This window comes from Sminthopsis crassicaudata, chromosome 5, assembly GCF_048593235.1.
Source record: "Sminthopsis crassicaudata isolate SCR6 chromosome 5, ASM4859323v1, whole genome shotgun sequence".
Classification (NCBI taxonomy): domain Eukaryota; kingdom Metazoa; phylum Chordata; class Mammalia; order Dasyuromorphia; family Dasyuridae; genus Sminthopsis; species Sminthopsis crassicaudata.
Genome location: NC_133621.1, coordinates 229,579,959 through 229,607,169, shown reverse-complemented (window position 1 = coordinate 229,607,169; position 27,211 = coordinate 229,579,959). Strand labels below are relative to the sequence as shown.

Sequence of the window (27,211 nt, the reverse complement as noted above, 5' to 3'; positions counted from 1 at the left end):
TACCATGCTAGCAAAGCTTTGGAGATGGTCCCAGCAATAGGCTGCTTCTACTTTTGGGGCCAGCTCTGTATATATAGGCCAGTCATTTTGAGATGCATTTATTGGTCATGGCAGCTAGATGGTTCAATAAATAGGATGCCAGACCTTATGTCAGGAAGCCCTGAGTTCAAATATGTCCTCAGTCACTTAGTTATATAACCCTGAGTGAATTATTAAATCCCATCTGTAAAATGAGCTGGAGAAAGGAATGGCAAACCTCTCTAGTACCTTTGCCAAGAAAACCACAAATGGAATCACAAAGAATAGAACATGATGGAAGTAACTAAAGAACACTACCATTACTGCCCAAGAAATGGAGAAAATATAAAATGGCTTGGTTTTCCTTGAGGGCAAATAACACAGAAGATAGGATTGGTTTTATTATGCATCCAGAAAGAAACCCCATTATTTCATGCCATAGAAATAATTGCAACTTATGTACTAATGTAAGTTGCAAAGGATATGCAAGTAAATTAACATATAATTTGATGCTCTGTGAGTTCATTATAAAGGTAGAGATAAATAAAGATGGTGAAAAATATTTCAGGAGTAAGAAATGGGAGATTTTATAAGAGTAGTAACTTTATTCAGTGACCCTCTACTTATTAATATCCTGGAAGGCATTAGATGGGGAGCTATAGGCTCATCTAAGGCATTCTTCTTGCTGATAGAAAAGGTCCAGGACTAAGGCCACATTTAACCAGGGTCCTGTAGGAATGGTGAGCTCCTCTGAATGCTCCCCAGAGCTCAGCGTAAGAACTGGCACTTAATTTAATAAATGCTTGTTGTCTTATTGTAAACATTGGGGTGATTAGACCAAGCTTCAGAGCCTTATAAATTAGATTGAAATGTTTATACAATTCATTAAACATTTATTAAATTACTTCTATGGACAAGGTCCTTGGACAACACCCTGGGAATTCAAGGAGGAAGAGAACAAAGAATACATTCTCAGCATCTGTACAAGTAATCTGCTCTGTACAAGCTCTGGCTGAGGATCAAGGAATCAAGCATTTATTATTTGCTTCCTATGTGTCTGGCATGTGGCCACCCAGATACAACCCGTGCTAAGATACAGTAACAAAACTGCCCTCAAGGATCTTACATTAGATTTGGAGAGACACATGTAAATGAGTACATTCAAGATATATACAAAATAAAGAAGATAATTCCAAAGGGCTGGACACTTGGAGATCAGTTAAGCTCACATATCAGACATGGAGCTTGAAAGGAAACCAGAAATCCTCAGAGGCAGAAGTAAGGATGGAGTGCATTCCAGACAACTATGGCCTGTGTAGAGACATGGGGGCTGAACATGGAAGATCATTCTGTGTGTAACCCAATAGGAAACAAACCAGTTTTAACCAATAGAAAACAAACCAGTTTAATAAACAATAGACCATGAGCAGAGAAGTCATATATAATCTGTATGGAAGGACAAATCAGAGCCATGTTGTGAAGTGCTCTAAATGCTAAGCAGGGGGGAGTTAGTATTTGACCTCTGAAGTAATAGAAGCAATTAGAATTTATGAAAAAGAATGTGTTGTAGTCATATTTTAGACTTTATATTCCTAAAATATAAGAAATATTGCTTTAACAGCTCTGAAGAATGACAGAGGGGAGAGAGCAGAGGCAAGATAAGTCAGGAGGCTATTGCAGTACTTTGTAGAGTAGGAAGAGATTATGGCTTGAATTAGAGGAGTGGTTGTGTGAATAGAGAGAAGGAGATGGATGAGATGGTGTGAAGGGGGAATAGATAAAGTTTGGCAGGTGATTGGATGTGTAGGGTGAGGGGGAGAGGAGGAGTTGAAAACGATTCTAAGGTTGTGTATGGGTGACCATAAGGATGGTAGTCTCTTCAGCAGAAATGAAGAAATTGGGAAGAAGGGAAAAGTTAAAATGATCTGTTTTAGAGATGATGAGTTTGGGATGTTTACAGAATGTCCAGTTTAAAAATGTGGAATAGAACATTGATTTTGTGGGATTGAAGCTCAGGAAGCAGACCAACCCTGGATATATAGATCTTAGAGTCATCTGTATAGAGATAAGTAAATCCCTGGGAGTTGATGTAGATGGGAGGTGGGGAGAGATGGAGAGAAAGTGTGCACAAGGGATGCTCTCCAAGAAGTGAGGAAAGAGTTTAACTGTTTTTCAGATATGAATGGGGCATAGGGTTGGGAGAATAGAATGTTATATGTGGGAAAGTTTGGGGCAAAATGTAGAGTTTGTATTGAGGAATAATGTGACATCAGTTTGAGAAAGATTTTAAATGCCAAAGAAGTGAGTATGTATCTTATCCTAGAAATAGTAAGGAATACTTTGATCTCTTTGAACAGGAAAATGACATGGTCAAACCTATGTAAGAAAAAAGATGAAAGGCATCCTCTTCTCCTCAGCCTTGCTTTCCTTTCAATCCAGAATCATGACTTGCAAATCACCTGCAAGTGAATTGAATTTAAATGAGGGGGGCTGGGTAAAGTCACCAGCCCTCACTTTTTCCTCTGAAGTCATCTAGGTCAATTCAAAATTACAAAGATAAAGACAAAATCATTTGTTTGGCACAGTTTGTAAAATAGAATCCCTGTCTACCATAATCTAACAGAGAACCCTTCTAGAAGATCACACATTTCCCTAAATCTCCCAAGAGGAAAAACCAATGGATATCATATCCCTCAAAGAAAGAACCTGTTCTACTGAAAAAAAAATGATGTTCCTTCTCTTCTCTTTCAAAAGTAGGGTCAGCTTTGCAAATTTGGGGGAGGGGCAGCATCTAGGCTTCAAAGGTTAAGGAAAAGAGGGGTTAAACTGATTAAGTCATTCAGTAGCCATAAGGTAGAAGATATGGATAGTCAGCTCAAAGGTCTCTTGCTCCAGTTATAGCAGAAATGGCCCAAATACAATACCTACATTGCATGTGTCTGTGTGTTTTGCAAAGGGTTAGAAGGGTGTCATACAGATCTTGTCTGCATGTGCTGCCCCCTTGTTCCAGGATCTATCAAAATGTGTCTTGACTAGACTTTAGCATTTAACTTATGAGTTCCTATATCGAGAACAGCAGCTGCTATGGTTTAAAAAAATAGAAGGATTTTTTAAGGGGAGGGGAGAAGGAAGTCACACTTACAGGGCAACAGGTGTTAGGCAAGTTCCTGAAGAAAAAGTTTCAAGACCCAAGCACAATGATAATATTGTCCAACTCAGCACTGGCCGGGTCCAGTTGGCCCACTTATCTGATGATTCCAGGAATGAATAGGTAGCTTCCACAATCATTCAAAAGCAAAATGCTTAATTTTGTATAGAAAAAACCAAATGGGTAAAGAATGCCTTTTATCCAGATAATGATAAACAACCCGGAGAGCTAACTAATCCTTTGGAACACTTTAAATGAACAATGAGGTAGGCTCAGAATTGAAGAGGTAGAAGAGAGTGAGTTAGATTCCCTTTGGGAAATTGCACAGATGACCTCAGGCTTCTTTCTGAAACAAAGACCTATATTTTTTTCTGTTTTTGTTTTGTTTTGTTTTTTAGGCAGTGATTGCATTCCCCTGATGTTGTATTACTGTAGGTCTTAGAATACTACAATCTCTGCAGAATTAAAAGTTGAAAGTCCCCCATAAGATGGTAGAGAAGCACATGATAGGTGTGTGTTGGAATATGAACAACAAGGAATTATGTAAGAAAAGGATCAGTGAGGCAATCAGAGAAATGTAAGACTGGAAAAAAGGATGGCCCAGTCACATACTGAGAGTGAGAAATAACTGATAACTGAAAGACAGCATACATAATGGATGATTCACCAGAATATATCCAGTCTTGAAAGAATGCTAGGAAAGACCTTAGCACATTGCACTGATCCTTTATGATTGAGTGAAGAAAGATAAGGACAAGAATCCCAAGGGATGGCCAATTATGAATGGGCTATTATATGCAGTTTTTGAAGGGTACCCACCAGATTCACTGGCATAGACTTGAGACATCACTAATAGAAACATTATTCTATTGGTTATCTCTTTTCTTCCTTTCTGGCCTTTCTTCATTTTAAGCTTATATTCATAAATTTCACTAATAGCATAATGGATAGGTCCTGAACATTAGATTCTTGCCTTCCTTTTGTAGTCACTCGATTCTCTGCCTTCCTTAATGCAGCTGACTGTCTAGAGATAGAATAAAATATCTAATTTTGCTGTTGTCTTAAAACTAAAGGAACAACAATATTTGTAGATGTTATTCAGAATTTACCTAAGATATATTCTTCTGGAAAAAGACATTTTAAGATGACCTGCGACCAAAGAGACTCCCTTTTAGTACCTGCATTGCAGCAGGCATTAGGAAATCTGTCAGCAATTCCAGGAGCAATGTAAGTGACTTATCTGAGGCTATTAGCATCCCAAGCATCCCACTACTGCTGTAAATGTTAAAGGGATGAAAGGTTATTAAGAATCTCTGTTCATTTTTTCCTTGGTTTTGACTCTGACTTGGCATAATAAAACAAGGAGTGAATTTAGTCAAACTTCTCACTGATCCAAGATGTAGCAGACTTGAACTACTCCTGTGTTTATTGCCCTTCTGAATTTTATGCTGTATGTATAGCTCAAAAGAGAATCCCCTATATTTTTAGAATATTCCACAAGTAGTCATCCAGCCTTTGCTTGAAAATCTCCAGAAAGAAGGAGCCTACACATGAAATTTCCAGCCATTGTTCCTATTTCTTTCTTTTGGGATCAACAGAAATCCTTCATGATAGCCCTTCAGATATTTGAAGCAAGCTACCATTTCCTCACCACCTGCCTCAGACCTTCTCTACTCCAAACTAAGCATCTCCAGTTCCTTCAATTTTCCCTCAAACATCATGGTGTCAAGGCCCCTCATCATTCTTATTGCTTTTTTCTGGGCATTCTCCTGTGTAGTAATGCCCTTCTTAAACTGGTGCTAGGATTTGTGCTCAATACTCCATAATTTGATGGTGACTTGTTGCTGGTTTTTTGAGTGGTCTTTAGTTGAATGTATTGTAAATAGCAGGTGGCAATTTTTAAAAATTGAATTAAATTGACCAAATTGAAAAGTTCTATTCTTTCCTTTTCTCTTTTCAGGCAATGTCCTGAAGGATATCTATGTATGAAAGCAGGAAGGAATCCAAATTATGGCTATACAAGCTTTGATACCTTCAGCTGGGCCTTTTTGGCATTATTTCGCCTTATGACCCAGGACTATTGGGAAAACTTGTATCAGTTGGTGAGTAATGTCATTTCCTTTGATGAGAGGTTCTATGTGACAGCACATTGGGTAGAGACATAAAGACATTCTCTGTGAGAATGTGATGAGAAATTCCAGGCAGGCTTGTAGGATTACATTTTCTAGCCTAAAAAAACCTGGTGATAGTTTAGAGCCCTCGAGTTGTCATCAATTTCTTGCAAACAAGCAATAAGCATTTATTAAGCAATTATTATATACCAATAATACAAGTTATAAAATAGCCTCTGCCCTCAAGGAGCCTCTGCCCTCAAGGAGCTTATAGTCTAATGAGGGATGACAAAACATAAAGGGAGCTGAAAAGGAGGAGGGAGGGTTTGTGAAGCTGCCCACCCAGTGCCATAGTGGGAAAGTCCAGAGCCAGAAGCACTTCTGGGGAGGGGAAGGAAGCATGGCCAGCTGCAGCTCTTCCCCAAAATAGAGGCCCTGAAAGGGAATTTACTGGTAGAAGAAGGGGGCCAATATGATAAAGGGATGTTTCAGAATGAGGGTAGCTCATGAATAAGAAGGCAGCTGAGTCATGGTAGGAGAGTCAGGAGAGTTAGAAGCCCAGCTGGGCAGGGAATGGCCAGCCTGTCCTGTCCCTAAAATGGTGGCTGGAGAAGAAGGTGCTTCACTGTATATGGAAACACCATTTTGGCTGTTTCCTGCATGGCCCAGAGTCAGCTAGGCCCATCTTCAGGCTTTTGTGCTTGGGACTTTTAATTAATCAAAAAAAAAAAAAAAAATATATATATATATATATATATATATATATATACTGAGCATCTTTTGTGTCCTCAAAAGGCACCATGGTAGGCTCTGAGAGAGATTTTTTAAAGTGAAATACAAACAATATAGCAAAGTATAATACATATTTCATGCTTTAAAGGGCCTTCATTTTGATTTTGTTCAGTACTTTGGGAATATTCAGTTGTTGCTGGAAGAAAGATAAATTTGTTTTCTACTGGGCCACAGAATTTATCATTCAGATGATCTCTTTATAAACAGGTGGCTGGAGTCACACGATCCAAGGCCAGAACACTCTGATTCTGCGTGGCTTGCAGCTTTGGGCTGCCCGGCCACTATGGGAGGTGTTCTGCAACTCAAGACTCTAGCTCAGATTTGCATTTCTGACTGGTACTCAGCAGCCTGACTTGGACTTTCTGAGGGGGAACAAGTAAAGCAGTTCCCTGGGATTTAGCAGAGGGCCCTGCATTGCTGGGAGAAGGCACTCAGTATTTGGTGGTGCTAAAGTGCGAACACAATAAGTAGTCCTAGATAAGACAGGGCATAGTGCTAATCATCCCCTGTTGAGAAAAGGGGAAGAAGGCTTGTGTTCTTTGAGTCCCTCCCTGGCTGCTTGATGCATGGGAGCAGGGGGAAGGGAAAACTTGGTCAGAATGGATCAGAGTATCTTGGGATCACAGAGTCAGAGCTAGGAGGGTGTGCAATGATGATCCAGGGCAAAATGAGGGATTATTTAACAGATCAAGAAAATGTTCTCACTTGCTTCCCTGCTGGAGTCAATGTCTCACCAGTAGTTTTGTACCCTAATGAGTAATGAATGTCCTGCCCTTTCTTTCCAATTCTCTTTTCTGTGTTTTCTTAAATTATATAAGGAAGTTACTGATTAAAAGAGCAGGACCTTAGAGCAAAGATACTTAGAGTAAGTAGATGGCCAAATCATGAATATATCCTCTTTTTATAGATTTTGGGCACCTACTTTTATGAAATCTATTTGCTGTTTATATTTTGTCTCCAATTTGCTTAGAATTATTTCTTCTTACTTTAAAAAAAATCCTTATAGAGGCAGCTGGATTGCACAGTGGATATAGAGCACTGGGCCTGGAGTTAGGAAATATTGAGTTCAAATCCAGCCTCAGACACTTAATCCCAATTTTCCTCAGTTTCCTCAAATGCAAAATTTAGATAATAATAGTACCTGCCTCCCAGGATTGATCTTCAAATCAAATGAGATAATATTTATAAGAGCACTTAACACAGTATTTAGCATATAGTAGGCACTTAATAAATATGTGTTTCCTTTTCTCCTATAATCAAAAACATTCATCTTGTCACCAATAATTGTAGTACTTTACACCATTTATTAATCACCTCCTGTGTTCAGAATGCTACAAAAGGCAATATGACTACTGTAAACCCTCCTTTCAAGGAGTTTACATTCTACCAGAGGACATAGCACATATACATCTGTTTGATGCAGATAATCTTCCCTCCTCAGTTGGAATGAATACATTATTCTGTTTCATCAAATTAATTTGGTAATTTTTAGGTTTGTCTTTTCTTCAATCCTTTTATCAGGAGGAAACACACATTGTCTTATTATTTGTTATTGATTCAAGCTTAAGAAAACAACTCTAAATAAAATCTAGCTTTTTTAAAAAATTAACCTATGAAAAGGTTGTATGTTTTTCTAGTGCTTTCAATTGATGCACAAGACTTAGAAAATGGTATTTGTCTTTGCAGACTTTACGAGCAGCAGGAAAAACGTACATGATCTTCTTTGTCCTGGTTATCTTTGTGGGTTCCTTTTATTTGGTCAATCTTATCTTGGCTGTGGTGGCCATGGCCTATGAAGAGCAGAACCAGGCAACTTTGGAGGAGGCAGAGCAAAAGGAGGCAGAATTCAAGGCAATGCTGGAACAATTAAAAAAGCAACAAGAAGAAGCCCAGGTTAGTACTGGGCCTCATGTTAGCAGCACATCCTTGAAGCTGTATCTCTATCTCCCCAATATAGTGCATTTGGGTCACTGGAGTGATGGAAATGACTGAGCCATTTTGTTTTTATTAATAACCAGATTGCTTCTTCTCAGGTGATCCCCTGTTGTTTTGAGAAAGTAGGTGAGCTATTTACTAGGGATATTTATATGGAAATACAACCCAGAATCATTATCTTTTAAGATCCTGTTCAAATGCTTTTAGAAATATTTGCCCAAGATACAAAGCAAACTGAAGATTTTATTAACTTTAGTTTCCCTGTCAAAGATGCTTGTTTTCCTTTCCTTCCTCTCTTACTTAAATCTTTGGTACAGCAATTTTTATAAAATTGTAGATTCTAAATTGTGGTATAAGAATGTAATAGAATACTATTATTCTGTAAGAAATGAGAAATAGCTGGATTTCAGAAAAATCAGGAGAAACTTACATGAACTTATGCTGAGTGAAGTGAGCAGAACCAAGAGAACATTATACACAGTCACAGCAAAATTATATGATGATCAACTATGATAGACTTGGCTCTTCTCAGCAATACAATGATCTAAGACAGTTTCAAAAAGCTCATGATGCTATCCACACCCAAAGAAAGAACTATGGAGTCTGAATGAAGATTGAAGCATGCTGTTTTCCCTCTCTCTTGTTTCTTCTTTCTCATGATTTCTCCCTTTTCTGATTCTTCTTTTACAACATGTCTAATGACTAATATGTTTTAACATGATTGTATATGTATAATCTATGTCAGATTGTTTGCTGTCTTAGAGAGGGGGGACCAAAAGAGCAAAGAAAGAGGGAGAAAAAAATAGAAATCAAAATCTTATAAATGTTGAAAACTATTTTTACAATGTAACTGGAAAAAATATTTTTAAATTAAAAAAAATTGTAGGTGCTCTCTTTGATTGCTACTGCTTACTTGTTCCTGATTAGATTTGGTTCCTGTGATTACTCCCACAGGCTGCTGCAATGGCCACTTCTGCTGGAACTGTGTCAGAAGATGCTATAGAAGAAGAAGGTGGAGGGAGGGGGTCTCGGAGCTCCTCTGAAATTTCCAAACTTAGTTCAAAGAGTGCCAAAGAAAGACGTAACAGGAGGAAGAAGAGGAAACAGAAGGAGCTCTCTGAAGGAGAAGAGAAAGGGGACAGTGAGAAGGTGTTTAAATCAGAGTCAGAAGATGGCATGAGGAGGAAGGCCTTTCGCCTACCAGACAACAGGATAGGCAGGAAGTTTTCTATCATGAACCAGGTAGAGTACTTTTCTGCATGAGCCAAGAATGACTTTTAATGATTTACAAGCTCTCCATCAGTCCCCCTTCTTTTCTTTTGCCTATATGTCCTCCAGCCTCCTCCTCCCTTAATCCCTAGGGCTGCCTTCTATACTGTACTCTGTTCTCAATTGCCCCTTTCTATAGTGTGTACCAGGAAGCTAAAGTACTCTGAAATTAGAGATAAATTGAAATGGAACCAGATGAAAAGAGAATTTATATAAAGAGCTCTATGTTAAGGATTGCCAGAACAGGTTAGTACAAGCCAGATGACCTAGACCTTTGCTTTTGGAGGCCAGAGTCCTTTGTGTTGAGATGGCAACGATGGCTGGGTCTTGTTATTGTGAGGACATTATCCATAGAACCTGTGCAGATATACCAGGTACAATGAAAGTAATTCTTAACAGACTGAACTAAGCCTTCACACTGGGCAAGCAACATTCACATGAAGAAAGCATTCAGGGCAATGGCTAACCAGGAAACTAGACTTGGCCCATTTACATTTTAGATTTATCAGTCACTTTTGTTAATATATACTGGCTAAGGAATTAGCCCCATGGAAGGAGCAGACATTACACACTGGCTCTTAGAAACAGTCTCAGTGTTAATGAAGACTCATAGAGACGATAAGTTTTAGATCTTTGTTTCCTCTTTCCTTCTGTAGCTAGAACCAATTTGGAAACTACATTCTAGGAAAGAGGAAGAAGAGAAAAAGGCTTAGGAATAATTCTGTGATTTCATTCAGCATTGATAGATTTATTTCAATAGCAATCAGATCAGGCTCTCAAGCTGCAGGTTCTAAAAGGATTAGTTTTGCCCCAAATTTCCTAGAAGAGAATTTTTCTTCCTGTCTTCCATAGGCTGACTTAACTTTTGTTATGAGCCCTATATGATCATAATTAGAGAGAAGGAATAACAAGTCTTTTAAGTCATGAACCAAGTTCATTTGAATATGACATTTGTTGATAGTTGCAGATATGTGCTGTTATTGCAACCCCATACAGTAAGAGAAAGAAGGGACCTAAGCAACCAACCCATACACAAAAACAGAATCCCTACTATAAAGCTAGCCAAAAGGTGGGTCACCCATCCCATGCCTGAAGACCTATAAGGAGAGAGGGTCCACCATCTCTGAGGGCTGTCCACTGCATTTTTGACCAGCCCTCATTGTTATCAAACTTTTCCTGGTATCAAACCTACATCTGCACCTTTGTAATTGCTACTTGCTCCTGCTGGTTCTGCCTGCACAGCCATTCAAAACATGTCTGATCTCTCTTTGACATGGTAGATCTTTAACTTATATTAAGCCCTTCAAATACTAGAAGATGCCTATCTACTTCTGAGCTCTTCTAAGATGAAACATTTACTAGTCTAAGATAAAAAAGTAAAATTTACTAGAGTCAACAACTGGACTTGATTGCTTAATCCATTTTTGAGTTGACCCATAGTCCTATCTAACTCATGACTTATTATCACCTATGACATCATGGCTTCCTTAGGGGAAAATTAGAAAGCACTTCACAAATATAAGCTTCTGTTTTTATCATGAATACTGTGTTCTCCCCAACTGGGGAAGCATCATTTTTTACTATGTCAGTTTTCCAGGGTAGAATAGGCAATCAACCTTCTTCAGCTTGGGTTCCTCATTTTCTGTCTTAACATCCTGATTAGAACCTGTAACATACCATGTGAAATAGGTCAGTAGCTTCCTTGCCAGTTCCTCTAGGACCAAGAATTATCTGTCTCATTAGTTATGGTACAATAATTTGCCTTAGCATTGTCCATCCTGTAAAATATATGACATGGAAAAGAGGTAAATATTTAATTATGTACCTCAGTTATAAAGGAACATTGGTGAAATGAAAAATCATGCAGAACTATCCTAGCAGAGCTATAATTTCCAGAGAAAAGAAATTTGCCATGAAAAATGGGACAAGGGTCCCAAACCATCTTATGAATATAGAAAACTCCTAAGGTTTTTGGATAATCCACATTAAATGTTATCAGCATGTATGATTAGAAGTTGACAATGTATGGTCAGTCATGGTAAGCAATCACTTTTACAAAAGAGCTGTCCATAGTTTTGTGGTTTCTTTGTTGTTACTTCTCCTGATCAAAATCATTGATTCCTTTCAGTTCATTTTTAAGCAGCTTAGAAAGACCCAGAGTCTAGAAAGAACCGAACGTTAGAGGCAAAGAGTTGTGAGTGTAGGAAACATTCCAGACAAAATGAATTAGATTGGAAGAAAAAAGTGTTAGGTAAAAATACAGCGGAGAAGAATATGAATTGTGACATTATTGGAAGGGTCCAGGACACAGAAGTGGAACCTTGTAGTAAGGTTCCTGTGAATGCTGGCAGGGGTAAGGCACTGGCATGGGGTAGGGGACTGGAAGGGGGTAAGATGCTGAAGGGGGTAGGGAACTGGCAGGGGATAGAGGGCTGGAGAGATAGGGGGCTGCCTGCCCAATGGCCTCTGCTGTGTGTTCTAACGCTGGAAATCCCAGCACCCCCCTCACTCTTTCCCTCTTTGGCTCCCACAGTCGCTGCTCAGCATTCCGGGTTCCCCATTCCTTTCTCGCCACAACAGCAAGAGCAGCATCTTCAGCTTTAAGACCCCCGGCAGGTTCCGAGACCCTGGTTCGGAGAACGAGTTTGCTGATGATGAGCACAGCACGGTGGAGGAAAGTGAAGGCCGCCGAGACTCGCTCTTCATCCCCATCCGGGCCCACGAGCGGCGCAGCAGCTACAGCGGCTACAGCGGCTACAGCCAGGGCAGCCGCTCCTCCCGCATCTTTCCCAGTCTACGCCGCAGCATCAAACGTAACAGCACGGTGGACTGCAATGGAGTGGTGTCCCTCATCGGGGGGCCTGGGCCCATGGCCCCAGGGCGACTTCTGCCTGAGGTGAAAATAGATAAGGCAGCTACCGATAACAGTGTAAGGAAGTAAATGGATAGACCCAGGCTAGGCATGGCCATTGCTCCCTTTCTCCCTCCTTTTCCAGGCCTTCCTCCCTGCCTGCCCTTGGTGTCTGTCTCTTTGTTTATCTGAGCCTTTCCGTCTCCATTTATTTCTCTATTTTCCTTTTCTTCTTCTTTCTCTGTCTTCATCTCTCGAATTCACCCTTTCCATCCTCCTCTTCTTTTACTGGCCCATTATTTCCCTCTATTTTTCAACTCATCTACCTTCCTATTCAACATTCTCTCTCCCTTCCTCCTTCTCTCCCCTCCCTCCTTCCCTCCCTCCTTCCCTTCTTCTCTTCCTCCCCCCCTCTATCTCTCCTTCTCTCTCTGTATCTTTCTATCTCTGTCTCTCTCCTCCCCCATCATTCTACTTCAAACTTAACTTCTATCTTGGTTTTTCCACTCTCTGTTCTCTCTGGCTCTCCTCTCTATAACTCTGTGTGTCTCTCTCTTTCTCTCTCATTTTCTCTTTCTCTCCTTCTATTTCTTTCTCTCTTCTCCCTCTCCTTTCTCTCCCCCATCCTTTTTTCTCTTTCTTATCTTTTCTTTCTCTCTTTCTGTCTCTTTATCCTCTGTCTTTCCCCTCCATAACTCTGTCTCTCTTTGACTCTCTCTCTCCTATTTCTTTTCCTTCTCCCCCTTTTTTCTTCCCCTATTCTTCTCTTTCCTCTCTTATCCTTTCTTTCTCTCAACCTCTCTCTTTTATGCTGTCTCCCCTCTATAACCTTGTATGTGTCTCTCTCTTTCTCTCTGACTCTGACTCTTTTTCTGTCTCCTATTTCTTTCCCCTCTTATCCCTCCTTTTTTCTCTCCCCCATTCTTCTCTCTCCTCTCTTATCTTTTCTTTCTCTCCTCCTGTCTCCTTATCCTCTGTCTCCCCTCTCTATAACTGTGTATGTCTGTCTCAGTCTCTGACTCTCTGTTTCTGTCTCTGAGTCTATCCCTTTCCAGCTTCTCACTTTTTACCTTTTGTTTGTGTGCCTGTCACTTTTAGTTCCTTCACTTGCTTTGACTGAATGCCTCTGGCCCAGCAGATGATGCTCTGATGGAATGAGATTGGGTTTGTCACAACAATGACAGAGTCTGACCAATTGAAAACTATCATTGCCTCTTCTTCCTGAACTAATTGTTTTGGGCCTCCTAGGAAAACAGCTTGGAATTTAAAACTTCTCTTACCTTTAAAAAAAAAAAAGCCTTTTTTTTTTAAACTGCTTCATTAATTTTTACTAATTCTTAAGTCTTCTCCACAAGAATGAGCTAAGATTATCTAAGGATGATTGAGTGTCATATGGGAAGCCTGGAGAGAAAAGAGGATAAAAATAGGATGATCAGCATTAAACAGGGTTTTCAAAAGAGTTTGAAAGAGAAAAGATCCCAAAGAAGGAAAAAGTGGGGAGTTGGGACAAGAACATATGATATCTAGAGGAAGGAGGAAAGGAAAGCAGAAAATGAAGTATAATGGATGTTGGGCTGCAAAAAGAGTTACATGTATATGCATAAAATCATCCATGAATGAGATTAAGTATTTGGAAAGTGGAAGCCATTTTTTTCTGACTGGTTTTTCAATTCCAAGCTGTTTAATTTCTTTTTTCAATTTTAAATTCTTGGCACCTAATTAGCCCTGGTTTCTTCCACTTCTTGCTTCCTGACTTTCCTCACTCCTCCCTCAGTTGGTATTAAATTCCTTCAAATAGCATGTCAGTGTACTTTATTCTAATACCTCAGTTCCCTCTAACATGGCATGGAGACACAGCTCCTCTAATTAGCATGATGCATGTATATAGGGCAACTCAACTTATATGGATGGTTTCATATATAAGATAAACTTTTTATTTAAGTCAGCTCCATTATTTGGAATAGGTGGGGGCTCTGGCTTCTCTCAGCTTCCCTCCCCACTCTACCTTTTTAACAAAATAGAATTATTGATATAGAAGTTGTTTGTATGGTTGATCTTGAGAACTAAATTAAGTGTTACTTGATATGCCTAGGATCACAGATAAATCAAGTAGTCAGTTTAAAAGAAAACCCTTTTAATTGTCCTTTCAATTCCATTTTTGGTTGGTTTTCATAAATTCAGTCTGTAGCTAAACTTTGAATTCCCAGATAAAAGGGGTAACAAGTGAAGGAGTTGATAACAAAGAAGAATAGTACAGCTTTCAAAAATAGAAATTTCCTATGTTGAAAGGAGGTGGCAGGAGGAGAATCAAATTGAATTTTGGTGGCCAATAGGCCAGGTTAGATTTAGTAATTTTCTTTTAAAGAGAAAAGTCTAGAAAAGAAAATGATCTCTGTTCTAAAAAGATACTTGAATACCTGCTTGAAGGCATAGGAGAAGGTTTCAAAGCAACATGTGCATTGTGTGATGTGGGTGTGAAATTGGGGAGTAAGTTTAGTAGATTTCTTATGGAAGAGCCCTCACTCTGCTGAGAGAGATGAGAGAGAGAGAGAGAGAGAGAGAGAGAGAGAGAGAGAGAGAGAGAGAGAGAGAGAGAGAGAGAGAGAGAGAGAAGGATGGCATTTGGCACAGACTACTGAATCAGATGATGATGATGTCAGCAGTGTGGAGTATCCGCTCAAACAGCAGTTTAAATTCAGAATCAAGCAAGTGATCAGGACAGGGCTGGCATCTCCAAGTACTTCCAATGCAGAAAACAAACTATTTCAGATTAGATATTAAAAGTTTGCCTTGCAGTAAGAATGATCAAATAACAGATCTGTTCCTCTGGATCAGGAAAACAAAATAACCATAACTCAGAAGGGTGAGGTATTTGGGTGTGAAGGTAGGAGTGGTACCAGATTCCATTTGATATCCTCTTTGGCTAAAATGCAATAGGTAGCTTCAGACCTGGTATTCCTGCAACTAAAGCTTGGCTTCTCTTTTCTTGATTATTTAGAGTAATATTCAAAGTTTTATACTATACAAAGTCTCAAAGACTAGTTCGGAGACCACTAGCGATCCTCAAATTAGTTCTTAAATATTAATCTTTTATAATATTGATCATCTCTATTTTTATGGCAACTATATTTTTTGTTCCTGGCATAAAGCAAGAATTATATTTACTAAAAATCAGGTGTCACATTCTGATATTTCATTCAATACATGCCATGCTTCTAGTTAATTTAGATAGCAAGATCAAAGTGGGGACCATCCTATGCATAGCTAAGATGGAGTGGAAGTGTAGCTCATGGGAACTGATAATATTGAGGAACTGGAAGATTAGGGTACTTAGCAATTGGGATGGAAAAGAAAACTGAGCTGAATTCCCTGAGTAATGGGTGAAGATATCTTAGAGATTAATATGTAACCTCAGGTAGACTCTTTTCTTTTTCTTTTTTTTTTTTTTTTATTCTTTTTTTTTAAATTTACAAAACATATGCATGGGTAGTTTTTCAACACTGACCCTTGGGAAACCTTCTGTTCCACAAGTAGACTCTTGATGGAGTAAATAAATTTGAATAGAGAGAACCTCAAAGGAGAAGATATTGCTGGGTGCTAGAAACAATGGGGCGCATTCTTCCAGGACTAGATTGTTGTTGAGGAACAGGGGAAAGGAATAATGAGAGAAAGTGTAGTATAATCTGGAGAGTAGCCAGTTCTCTGTAAGTAGGTAGAAAGAGACAAGAAAGAGGTCAAGCTTTGGAGAAGGAATTCCAAGGAACACAATGGAGGAGGCCAGTAGAGTCAAAGTGGGATAGAAGAGCAGTAGGATTGAGATCGGATGAGAGAATGGGAATTTGGCTTACATTTAAGCTACTAGTTATTCATCAACACAGATTGAAAGGGAAAGAACTGATATGTTTGTTACTCATCGTAGTTGTGTCTGAGTAATGTTCTTGTGAGTCTGGGTAAGAGGAAGGTAGATACGCTTTATGGTGTTTTGTTTTGTTTTTGCAAGGAGCAGGTGCAGGATTGATGTGTCCCATGCTACAGTGTCCCCTCAGTTCACACCAGTTATGAGGAAGCTACCTTGAGAATGGATTAGATGGTAGGGGGAAGCTTCTAGAATTAAAATATTGTTGTGGGCAATCTATTACATAGTTAAATCATACACAGATCATCGACTGTTAGCTGTATGCAAACTTTCAGTCTTGATATTTAGACTAACTCGGAATAGTCTTTATTCTGAATTGACATATTAAAAAGTTGATGTCATCTATTTTACCTTTGGGTCTGGGGCTGTAAAGATTCCCTTTTTCAGGAAGTCACTTAGACAAAAGTCTATGTTCTAGAGCGTTTTAGACTTTTTAAATCCAGGCCTGTTTAATTTTGGTGATCTGCTGAAGGCCTTTTTGTAGAAACATTAATTATCCAGATAGGATAACCTCATTTATAGTTCCTTAGAAACATTTTGCTTGTTAAATGCTTAAAACAATTTATCTTTTTTTAAGCCCCACTTGAAAAATAATTTGCATAGATGTTCCCCATTATCTGAGGTTAAAGGAATTTAGATGATTAAAATCCATTGAAAATTTTAAAACTTCACTCTGATAGTTTGGCCTTTCTTTCTCACCAAATCTAAAGAGAAGTATTTCGGATAAAAATGCATTTCTTCAAGTAGCACTCTTTCAGTGCCTTTTCTGCATTGAGTTGCTGGTTAACTGGATGATGACTAACTAAAATGTATTCTGTTAAAGAGAAGGTACCTATATGATTTGTGAATTGGATTCCCTGAATAACTAAGAGTCAGGTATTTATTTGATGGATTTAATGACATAGATTTTTGTCTAAGTGACTTCCTGAAAAAGGGAATCTTTACAGCCCCAGAATTTTCCTGGTTTGATTGCCCCATTCATGAGTCTTATCTTTTCTATCTTCACCTTAGAAGTCATAAGCTCCTTATGGAACTATAGTCTGAAAACTACAGTTATCATTGTGAAAGAGGGGGGAATATATACATGCATATATGTGGTATATGTGTATGTGTTTTACACACACACACACACACACACACACACACACACACACACACATACATACACACACACTGAACAAGTATTTAATACCTATTGTCTGCCAGGCACTGTTCAAGATTCTAAAAACATAAATACAAAACTGAAATAGTTCCTATCCTCAAGGAGCTTATGTTCTCACAGAGTAGACAAAGTATACTTATACTGGTATAAACATATACACATATACATATATACACTGCTTTGACTTAAGTCTGGTTGAGGAGGGAGAGGAGAGAGAAGACCTAACCAGCTATAGAAAATCATAAATGACCTTGAATTAGGAGCTCTTGTTTGAGATGAGTTTGGAAGGAAATTAGCGATTCTAAGAGACAAAAGTGCCTCACATGCAAAGGTGAGGAAATGACAGGGTATAATGTTGTGTGAGGAACAGCATGATGGGATCTCAGAGTTCCAGAGGAACCAAGGAATATAGAACCTTTGGTCCTAAAAGTAATAGAGAACCACTGGAATTAATTAAATAGAAGGGTGACTTTTAGAAAATCATTTTTGCAGCTATGTAAAGGATGATTTGGAATAGGATAAGACTCAAGATTAGGAATATCAATTAAGAGATTCTTGTAGCAGTCCAGGTAAAAAGTGATGAGGGCCCCTGAACAAGAGTAGTGTGTATACAATTGGAAAGAAAAGATGCCAGAAATATCGTAGAGATAGAAGTAACATTACTTATATTGGCCTAGATTGTGATCCAGCAAACTGAGAAAGGGCAGTCTAATAGCTACTGTGAGAGCCAGGAGAGAGTAATTTCATGAAAACTAGAGAAAATATCTGGGAGAAGAGGGCCTACAGCACTGTCAAATGCTGTAGAGAGGTTGTGAAGGTGAGAATTGAGGAGAGACTCTTAAAATTGTTAATCAAGAGAACCCTGGTAAGAATAGTTTGAGAAAGAATAGTTTCAGTTGAGTGAAGGTTTAGAAGAGAATGAGCTGAGTGGGAGGAGAGGCAAAGAGAAAAGACAGCTTTTTCAAGGAGATAGGGAAAAGAGATATATAGGAGATAGATATATAGATATATAAGATGATACCTATCAATTATGGGAAAGGGTAGAGAGGTTGGAGAGAGGCTCATACATGTTTGTAGGCAGCAGGGAAAGATGAAGAAAATTAAGAATTAGATGAAGGAATCATCCCCTGGAGAAGTACTGAAAGAGAAGGACTAGAGGATACATGTAGAGGAGCTGGTGTTAGCTAGGTAAGCGTCATCTCTTCATCAGAAATTGGAGGAAAGGATGAGATTGCCAGGAAGCTAATCGATTCTTATAAAAGATTTGGATATGTGGTTCATTAATTGACTTTTTTTAAAAATTGACTTCTGATGCTGAAGCTATAAAATCATTTCAGCTCAGGAGGGAGGGAAGGAAGAAGGAAGGAAGGAAGCCATGGAATGATATATTTCCCTTTACTTGTTTCAGTCTGAAATCTAAACTTATTAAAAAATAAGCTGAGTTTCCCCATTGAGATCTACTAAAACTGGAGGAGAACACAAATGCTTGCCATCTGCAGGATATCTTAGAGAGAGAAACCAAATGTCACAGCAGGTAGAGTACTGACCTAGGAAGGCTCAAGTTCAAATTTACCTTCTGATACAAAATGATTATGTGACCCTAGGCAAGTCACTTAATTTGTCAATGACTAGAGACTAAAACAGTAAACTTCAAGAAAATGCCAACCTGCATCTGTAGAGGAACTTCCCTCATTAGGATGTTTTCTGTCATGATGAAATCACGGGTCCATTCCCCATCCCTTTCACTCAGGAAAAAAGACAACCTAAGACATCAGAGGTCTAATAAATTTTACATTTCAGGAAAACTTGGCATTTGGTATTGGAAGAAATGAAAATAGGTTACTTAAAAGATTACTTTTTTACTTTTTCTTTTCTGGAAAGTGCTTGAAGGAAGAATTTGAGTTCCCAGTGATTTTACTATTTCTCTCTATTTAAAAATAGAGTGCTTTCTCTTTTGTAAGTAAATATAACTATATCACTTAGAAGGGGTGCAATTGCTGGGTAAGGCAGAACATGATGTGTCCTGCCAGTCACTAGGGAAAGCGATCTCTTAAGCTATGGATTCCTTTGTGACAGTGGATTCTACCAATATTAGAACTATGTTCAGCATCATTTTGATGAGCCCTTCAGAAAAGAGGGGCCACCAAGCTTTAAGGTGGGGCAAACCAGTTCAAAGCACCCAAGCAGATCAGGATAGACCTTCTAGTACTTCAGGATTATCATTGTGAATATGAATTACTGCCAGTATAATAGATGTCTAGAAGTAACAATTGTTACTTCTACAAAACAAGAGTTTGTTGCTTTCTGTGGCCATTTCCAAATGACTGGTGTAGAAAGAGAGAGAGAGAGAGAGAGAGAGAGAGAGAGAGAGAGAGAGAGAAAGACAGTCATAGAGAGAGAGAGAGACAGTCACAGAGAGAGAGACAGTCACAGAGAGAAAGAGAGACAGAGAGAGAGAGAGAGAGAGAGAGAGAGAGAGAGAGAGAGAGAGAGAGAGAGAGAAGGAAGAAAAGGAGCATAGTTACTTGATTACTCTGATTTCTGTGGCACTGGAAATCATGTATCTTGCTACAGATACTGGGAATGGCAAAGGAGGATTTGTCCTCTGGTACCATTTTGTACCAGTTAGAAGTTGAACCTCAGAGGAATGATGCCCAAAGTCATCCAGGTAATAAATGACAAACCTAGCATCTGCTAGAAAACATCTTCTGTTGACTTTAAAGCAGTAAGTCTAATGTATATGCTAAAGTAAAGACATTCTGCTGCTGTCTAGCTTTTATGTCCTTTCTAGTAGTAAGGCCCTGTTAGACTTTACTTCCAGCCCTTTGCAAACATTTCCCTTCTCTGTACTTTGGATGATACTTGTCAAAGATTCTTGCACTATGTTAGGCATGAGCTACAAGACCAGAAGGCATATTGGTTGTATTGAAGCCAGTTTGGATACAGAAAGATCAGGAATATACAGAGTGCAAAGAAGGAAAGCTAAAGTTCATATTTGGTGTCTTTACTATTCTTTACCATCCTAATGCTGCCACAGAGTGGGCCTGGAACACATGCTCCTGGAGAATGGATTGGTGATGGATTTCTTAGAATTTTTAATTTTGTTGATATTTGATTAATGAGCAGTTACCGTAACATAATTTGAATTTGACAGCAACTTCTAGAACCTTTTCTTTTCTTCTCCTCTCCCCACAGGGAAAAGTAAAATAAGTGTTATAGCCTTTGTTAAAAACTAAATAACTATTTTTTACAATGTGTTTATTTTGTCCATATTTCCTTATATTCCAGATTAAAGTATGTATCTTAGATGGACTGACTTGATTGTAATAGTCGTAGCAACCATCGCTGTGTAGGGCAATTGATGACCAAGAATTTGCCAGTAGTTCTAGTTTTTTCATACTTAATGAAGTGAAACCAATGATATTTGGTAACATCAAGGGCTGAGATGAAAGCTAAGAAAAATTTATGTTATAAGAATTTGATGGCTAATTCATTCCTACTCAAATACCTTAAGATTGGGTATGAGAAAGCCCATTAGATCCATTGTGTTGGGATTATCCCATAGGTTATCTAAACCGGTGCAAAGTCTGATCTGATGACCCTCAAAGAAATTAGATTGGCTTATTTTCTTTTCCTCCCAGAAGTTTTGCTCACTATATAGTGGTCTCTGGGTAGCCCGACACTTAAGGATGAGACATATATTTCCCAGGAAACCCCTAAACAACTTAGCCTCCTTGGCCTAAAGACTACTGAAAATCTATTATCACTGGAGTTAGTTTATGTAGCATATAAAGTTCTAAAACCATATTAGGAGATGAAATGAAAGGCTTAAATCTTTGCTAACACTGGTGTGTTCACCTAGTAAGACCTGACTGTTAAAAGGCCCCACTTACCCAACTTGGTAATTTTACAGGCAACAACTGAGGTGGAAATTAAGAAGAAAGGCCCTGGATCTCTCTTAGTTTCTATGAACCAGCTGAATGCTTCATATGGACGCAAGGACAGAGTCAACAGTGTCATGAGTGTTGTTACAAATACGCTGGTAGAAGGTATGTACTCTGTAATCGAAATCTAGGCAGTATACATATATGGAATGGGGCTGGGGATGTGTTTGCATGTGTGTGCGCATGTATGTGCATGCACATGTATGAATCCCCTCATAGTATGAGTCTCAGAACATTAGAATTCTGTATTTGTGGAGACTAGCCAGAGTTCCATTCTTGAATTTGTGTAGTCAATTTGTATAGTCCCTACTGGAACTGAACCTTCCCTGATTTGAAAATATCCATAGCCATTGAAACAGAGGGGAGGACCAACAGAAAGCATGGGAGGCAGAAATGAACAAGGACCTTATAATAATTCCCATTTACCTAGCACTTCACAGTTGGCCTGTCTGATCTCATAGTTATAATGTGCCTTGAGGTTTACAGAGTGTGTTTCTCCTACAGCAGCCCTGCAGGTATCATCACCTTCTTCCCCTCTGGGAGGTTCACAGAGACTGTGACTTACCCACTGTCATACTGCTTGCCCATCAATGTCAGAGGCTTTGAACCCACTTCTGACTCCAAACCCAATTCTCTTTGTCCTTTGTGCCATCTTTCTTATGAATAATTTAGAAAGGAGGATTGAGAGTTTAGAGGACCAAAAAGATGCAGACCAAAGAACCAGTGAAAGGTAGGAAAAATGGCTTTCCCTCCCTCAGTCATCCTTCCCACATTCCTTTTCTTCTGACTATTTATGACCATTAGGATTTCCCCTTAAGAATATACTTGAGTAGCTAGATGTCACAGTGGATAGAGCACCAACGTGGAATTAGGAGGATCCAGATCCAATCTTATCTCAGACACATAGTAGCTGTGTGACTCTGGGCAAGTCACTTAAGTTCATCTAGCTCAAAAAAAATGTATTTGGGCAATTTGATAGTGTGTAAAATTGCCTCCATTGAATCCCTTCCCTCCCCCCCCCAACCCAAACAAACAAAAATAAATAATGGGAACACAGAAGATGAAACTAAAGGCAGTAACTTGTTGCTAGACTTGTACCTGCAGTGAACTGGTCAATAATGTTAGAATACCATGTAGTGGATTGGTTCCTATGTGACACTGCCTAGTAAACAAAATAAGGCCTGGGGATTTACTCTTATGATATAATCAGTTTTTCAGTAGAAGTGTAGTCATTCATATGGTCCAAAGCTCCTTCCTTATCCATTTTTTCTTTTCTATTTTTTTAACAGTGATTTGGTTAAAATCATAAAATCATATCTAAGCTACATTCCTATAAGTTAGAATGGTGGGCTAAATCCATTATGACAAAATTTAAGAGAGAGCAATGTAAATACCCGCACTCAGGTTCAAAAAATAATTTGATTAGGTGTAGAAGGCCTCTGCCTAAAGGGGATTCATATCTGCCAGGGATCCCAAGTCTCAGGGAGCCCAGGGCTTGTTCCATGTGCAAACTCTCACTTGCTCTTTATGCCTGTGATTCAGAGTTGCTGTCTGATGGAATTTACTTTGTTTACCAGTTAACTTTCCCTCTTCATTTTCTGCCTCAGTCAGTCCAGACCATTGAACTCTGTGATTTGCTGAGGAGGGACTTTCTCTTGAGCAAAGTAGTCCATTTCCTTACTCTCTTTGTTTTCATTAACTTGCATATACTTGTAATTCTCCCCCTTCTCAGCTCTACCTACTGTGTCCCCTTCAAGGTACCACTCAAATCCTACAAGAAGTCTGTTTTCCCCAGATCTTTCTTCAGGCTTCTATCCTCCCCATGGTGATGATCTCCAATTTGTCCTGCATTCACCTTGGTTGTTAGTTATTGTGTGTGTGATATCCTCCCTTTGGACAAGAATGAGGGCTGGTTTTCTCCTTTTTTCAGTGCTTAGCCCTGGCACCTTGCAAATACTTGTCTAACTGTCATCATATGAGCCATCATTCTTTGTCTACTCAGAGCCCTCTCCCTAACTCTTCAGGTCTTCTTCATGTCCTCCTTCGAAGAAAAGTCTCCTGATTGGTCTCCCTCCTTTAGTCTTTTTCCTCACTAACCTATCCTCCACACAGCCTAAATAATTTTGTCATGGAATAGGTCTGACTTAATTATTCTTCTTTTCAAAAACTTCTAGTAGTTCTCTCTTTACCTCTAGATTAAAATGCAAACTCATCTATTTGGCATTTAAAGCCCTTCACAGTCTGGCTTCAGTCACACTTTCTCCTTTTTTTCTCATTATTCTCCTTCTTATACATTCTTCCTTCCAGCCAAACTGTAGTACTAGCTATTCCCCAGACTTTGCATTCCATCTCCCACCTTTTTGTATTTTCACATGCCTGTGATGTACTCCCTCCTTATCTCTAAAAATCCTTAACTATTCCTCAAAGCTCAGCTTGGGTATCATTTCCTTCATACACACACATACACATCCTTCCATGATTATTAATGCCTTTTCCCTCTTAATTATTGCTCTGTATTTATTTGTCTATATGCATGTTATAACACCCTACTGAAAAGTAAGCATCTTAAGGGCAGAAGCATAGTAGATAGGAAGAAATTAGTGAAAAAGTGAATGGGGAGTAGAAAGCAGAAGAATTTATTATTGCTGATCTTTTATTAGAGTATCCAGAAGTATCTTGCCGTTAGCTGATCTTGATGAGAACTAGGTAAGGGGTACTTAAATGAAATTAGATTTAATTGAGGTTTAGTGGCAGGTTCGGGGTACAGGAAGTCAAATGGAGCTCCCCTGTAACCCTTTTGGATTCAGTGCAAGGATACAGAATTAAATGAGGTCTAGTGATGGCACAAGAGTCTCCTGTAAAGGAATTTACAGACCCGAAAACCTAGATTGATAAAAGAGGTTTATTATGGGGTTTGGAAATAAAGTTAAAAGGTGTTAGGTAGAGAAAGACACTAGAGCCATAATGGTTCCAGTGGAAAGAAATCCTATGACATGACAGGCGTAAGGTTGCCATGTTTGGGACCTCTGCAAAGAGAGGGCTTCAGCTTGGCTCTTAGCTTTGGCTGCAAGCTGAAGGGACTTGTAGGTGAGTCCCAGGTTGGCTCCAGGCTGGGCTTCAGCCAGGGTTAAAATTTGAATTGAATTCCATGGGTTTCAGTACTGAGCCAGATAACAAAGATGAAAACTGTTTTGTGTTTAGGGTGGAGTCCCTTCCCTAAGGCAGAGTCCAAGGAGGTTTTCTTTTTTTAAGAGTTTTGGGGTTTCCTCATCAATATTACCATTACCTGTCTGACTGGGACCTTCCCAAACCACAGTCCTGAATGAATTGGGCAACCAAGGCTCTCTTTCCCAGTAGACTTAGAGGCTGCATCCATCTCTGAAAATACACAAGGCAAAGTGAGAGAATCATCTCACTTATACATCTGCTTGTCCATTCCCTCCAAGCCAAATTTTTAACCATCCCAAGCATATGGGGGCGAGTGACTGTTTGCAAGGTTGAGTCATTTAATAAACCTTCCAATCCTTCTGGATTCTTTCCCAACTTACAGAATCCAAATGCTCTTGTTGTGACAGAAGTGGGGAAAATGATCCTGGACTGCAAAATCTCCATTCCCAAAGAACATGGATAAAGGAGACAGAGGACACCCCCTGGAATCTCCTTTGTATTTCTTTTGGAAATGGGAATGCCTATTCCCAACTTCAAACTGGCAAAGAGCCAGATCCAAACTCAACATGCTCTATCGTAACTCTGAAATGAGAAGTCACCACTTCAGACTCCAGTCTCTACATGCCAGCAAATAGCAGATGTTTAAAGATTAAAAAGGGGGGGGGATGGACCCAGATTCCAAATATGTACTATAAGAATTTATGGAAATGAGAACCTTTTTTCCCTTTCTTTTTTGGGAAGAAAACTATATTTACCTTGGGGAGGGGTGAGTTCTAAGGAAAGGAAGCCAAAGCAAAATGGTTTTTTTTTTTTTTTGTTTTTTTTTTTTTTTTAACATTCTTCCTTCCCCACACAGACTCCCACATGGCACTCACTGTGGCTCTAAAATCTGTCGAACCAAGGCAACCATTTTCCTAGCAACTAGCAGCCAATCAGAAATCCCAGGCAAAACTACTTGACTTAAAATAAAGCTATTACCATGGGTACTTCATGGTCAGAATAAAGAAAGATAGACTTGATTTGTTCTTGGTAAAATAATAGAGAACTTTCCCCCCTCCAAAAATCAAATTCTCTCATCTCCATGGGGGAGAAGAAATCCTATAAATCCTTTCCTATAGAAATAACATCTTGTTCCAAAGACAGAGCAGCTTTCAGAAATGTATCTTCTAGAGTATACTGTCTAGTGTTTAGGTCATGTAGTCTATGGGTAACTCTGTAAGCTAAAGTCTCAGAAGAGAGAGTAGAAGAAGTATTAAAAATACTCCCTGACAATGGTTTGGCATTTTTACAGTTTTGAGAATGTTCTCACATCAAGATTCTTCCCTTTATTTCACTTACCCTCACAAGGTTCCTTGTTTCTATAGAATTTTGTCAGTGTTGACAAGGGGTTAGTATGAAGGGCACCCTAAAGCTTCTTCCCTCCAGTCTTCCCCAATGTACAAGACCCCCTTGGAAATATCCCTTACCCAGGATTATCCAACCTCTCTCTGCCTGCACAGTTCCGCTCATAGGAAGCTTGCTGCTCTTCAGAACAATGCGATAATCCTGCTAAAATGTTCTTCCTTATATGGAGGTGAAGTCTGCATCATAGTAACTCCTACACGTGGTGCTAATTCTTCCCACAGAAGTCACATGGAACGTCTGTTCCCTTTATATGTCACAATTCTCCAGTGATTTTAAGATAGCCATCATGTCCTTCCTCTGCCTACACCTTTTCTTCTCCAAGCTAAATATCCCCAGATCTTTCTACCATTCCTTACATGATGTGGCCTCCCGATTTAGGATCATAGGATTTAGAGCTGGAAGGAACCACAGAGATTAACTAATATACTCCTCTTATTTAACAGGCAAGAATACTCATCTATGAATCCATAGAGGAATCTGGCCAATATCACAAATGATAAATAGTATTTAGTCATTAGTATTTATAGAGTTTTTAAGGTTTGCAAAGCTCTTTATGTATATTATCTCCATTGATGGGCACGACAGCCCTGTGAAGTAAGTGCTTTTATTATTATATATGAGGTAACTGTGACTGAAGAAGCTAAATAACTTGGCCAGGATTGCCTAGCTAGTAAATGTCTGAGGTATGATTTGAACTCAGGTCTTCTTGACCCCAAATCCAGCATTCTTTGCAAAGCTCCATCTACTACAATTGTGTTGCCTTCTGGTTACTCCTCCCAATCCCCCATCTTTGGACATGTTATACACATTGGAGTCCCTCTTAAACTGTGATTCCAAATCAGTCATAATTCTAGTATAGCACAGAGTAGACAACCCAATAAGGGAGGGTTTTTTTTTTTCCCTTTATGGAAATATCATTCTATCAAACACAATCTGTGGTTACATTTGTTTTGAGGTGGGATTTTTTGGGCTTTGTTTTGTTTTTTAGCAACTGTATCTCCCTAAGCTTGTGATTAAATAAAATTTTCAAGTCTTTTTCATTTAAAACTGTTGTTAAATGCATATATTTTCCAACATTCTTTACTTATATAATAAATTTTAACCTAATGGATTTATCTCCATTAAACTTCATCTTAAATTTTTAGTTTGGACTCCTTTTTCCAGCTCACTTTTTAATTTTTGAATCTTTAGTCAATCTCCTGATTAATTAATGACAAATTGTATAAGCTTTCAGAGCCTCAGTTTCATCATCTGCACAATAGATTCTCTAAACACCCTTCCCGCTATAAATTTGTGGTCCTGTGAATTAAACCCTCCCAGTTTTGTGTTAGCCAAAAATTTGACAAACATTCCTGCTTTACAGTTATACAAACGGTAAAGTGCCTTTTAAGATGGAACCAAGGATAACCCTATGATAATTGGAAACTTCTCTTCAAGTTCATGTTAATCCATGATTTTAAAAAAATATTTGCTTAATTTAATCAGTATCCATC

General features: G+C 38.9%; 1 protein-coding gene across 6 annotated transcripts in view; it reads left to right on the top strand.

The window, feature by feature from the left end:
* SCN8A (sodium voltage-gated channel alpha subunit 8) overlaps positions 1-27,211 on the top strand; it is a 214,281-nt gene that overhangs the window by 132,799 nt on the left and 54,271 nt on the right. For 4 of the 6 annotated variants that reach the window (XM_074270346.1, XM_074270344.1, XM_074270349.1 and 1 more), the window contains 5 exons: positions 5,127-5,268; positions 7,756-7,962; positions 8,959-9,246; positions 11,807-12,202; positions 21,116-21,251. In XM_074270346.1, coding sequence (XP_074126447.1) covers positions 5,127-5,268; positions 7,756-7,962; positions 8,959-9,246; positions 11,807-12,202; positions 21,116-21,251 — 1,169 coding nt within the window. The remainder of the gene's footprint in view (positions 1-5,126; positions 5,269-7,755; positions 7,963-8,958; positions 9,247-11,806; positions 12,203-21,115; positions 21,252-27,211) is intronic. The other 2 variants (XM_074270347.1, XM_074270345.1) reach the window with 1 other exon arrangement.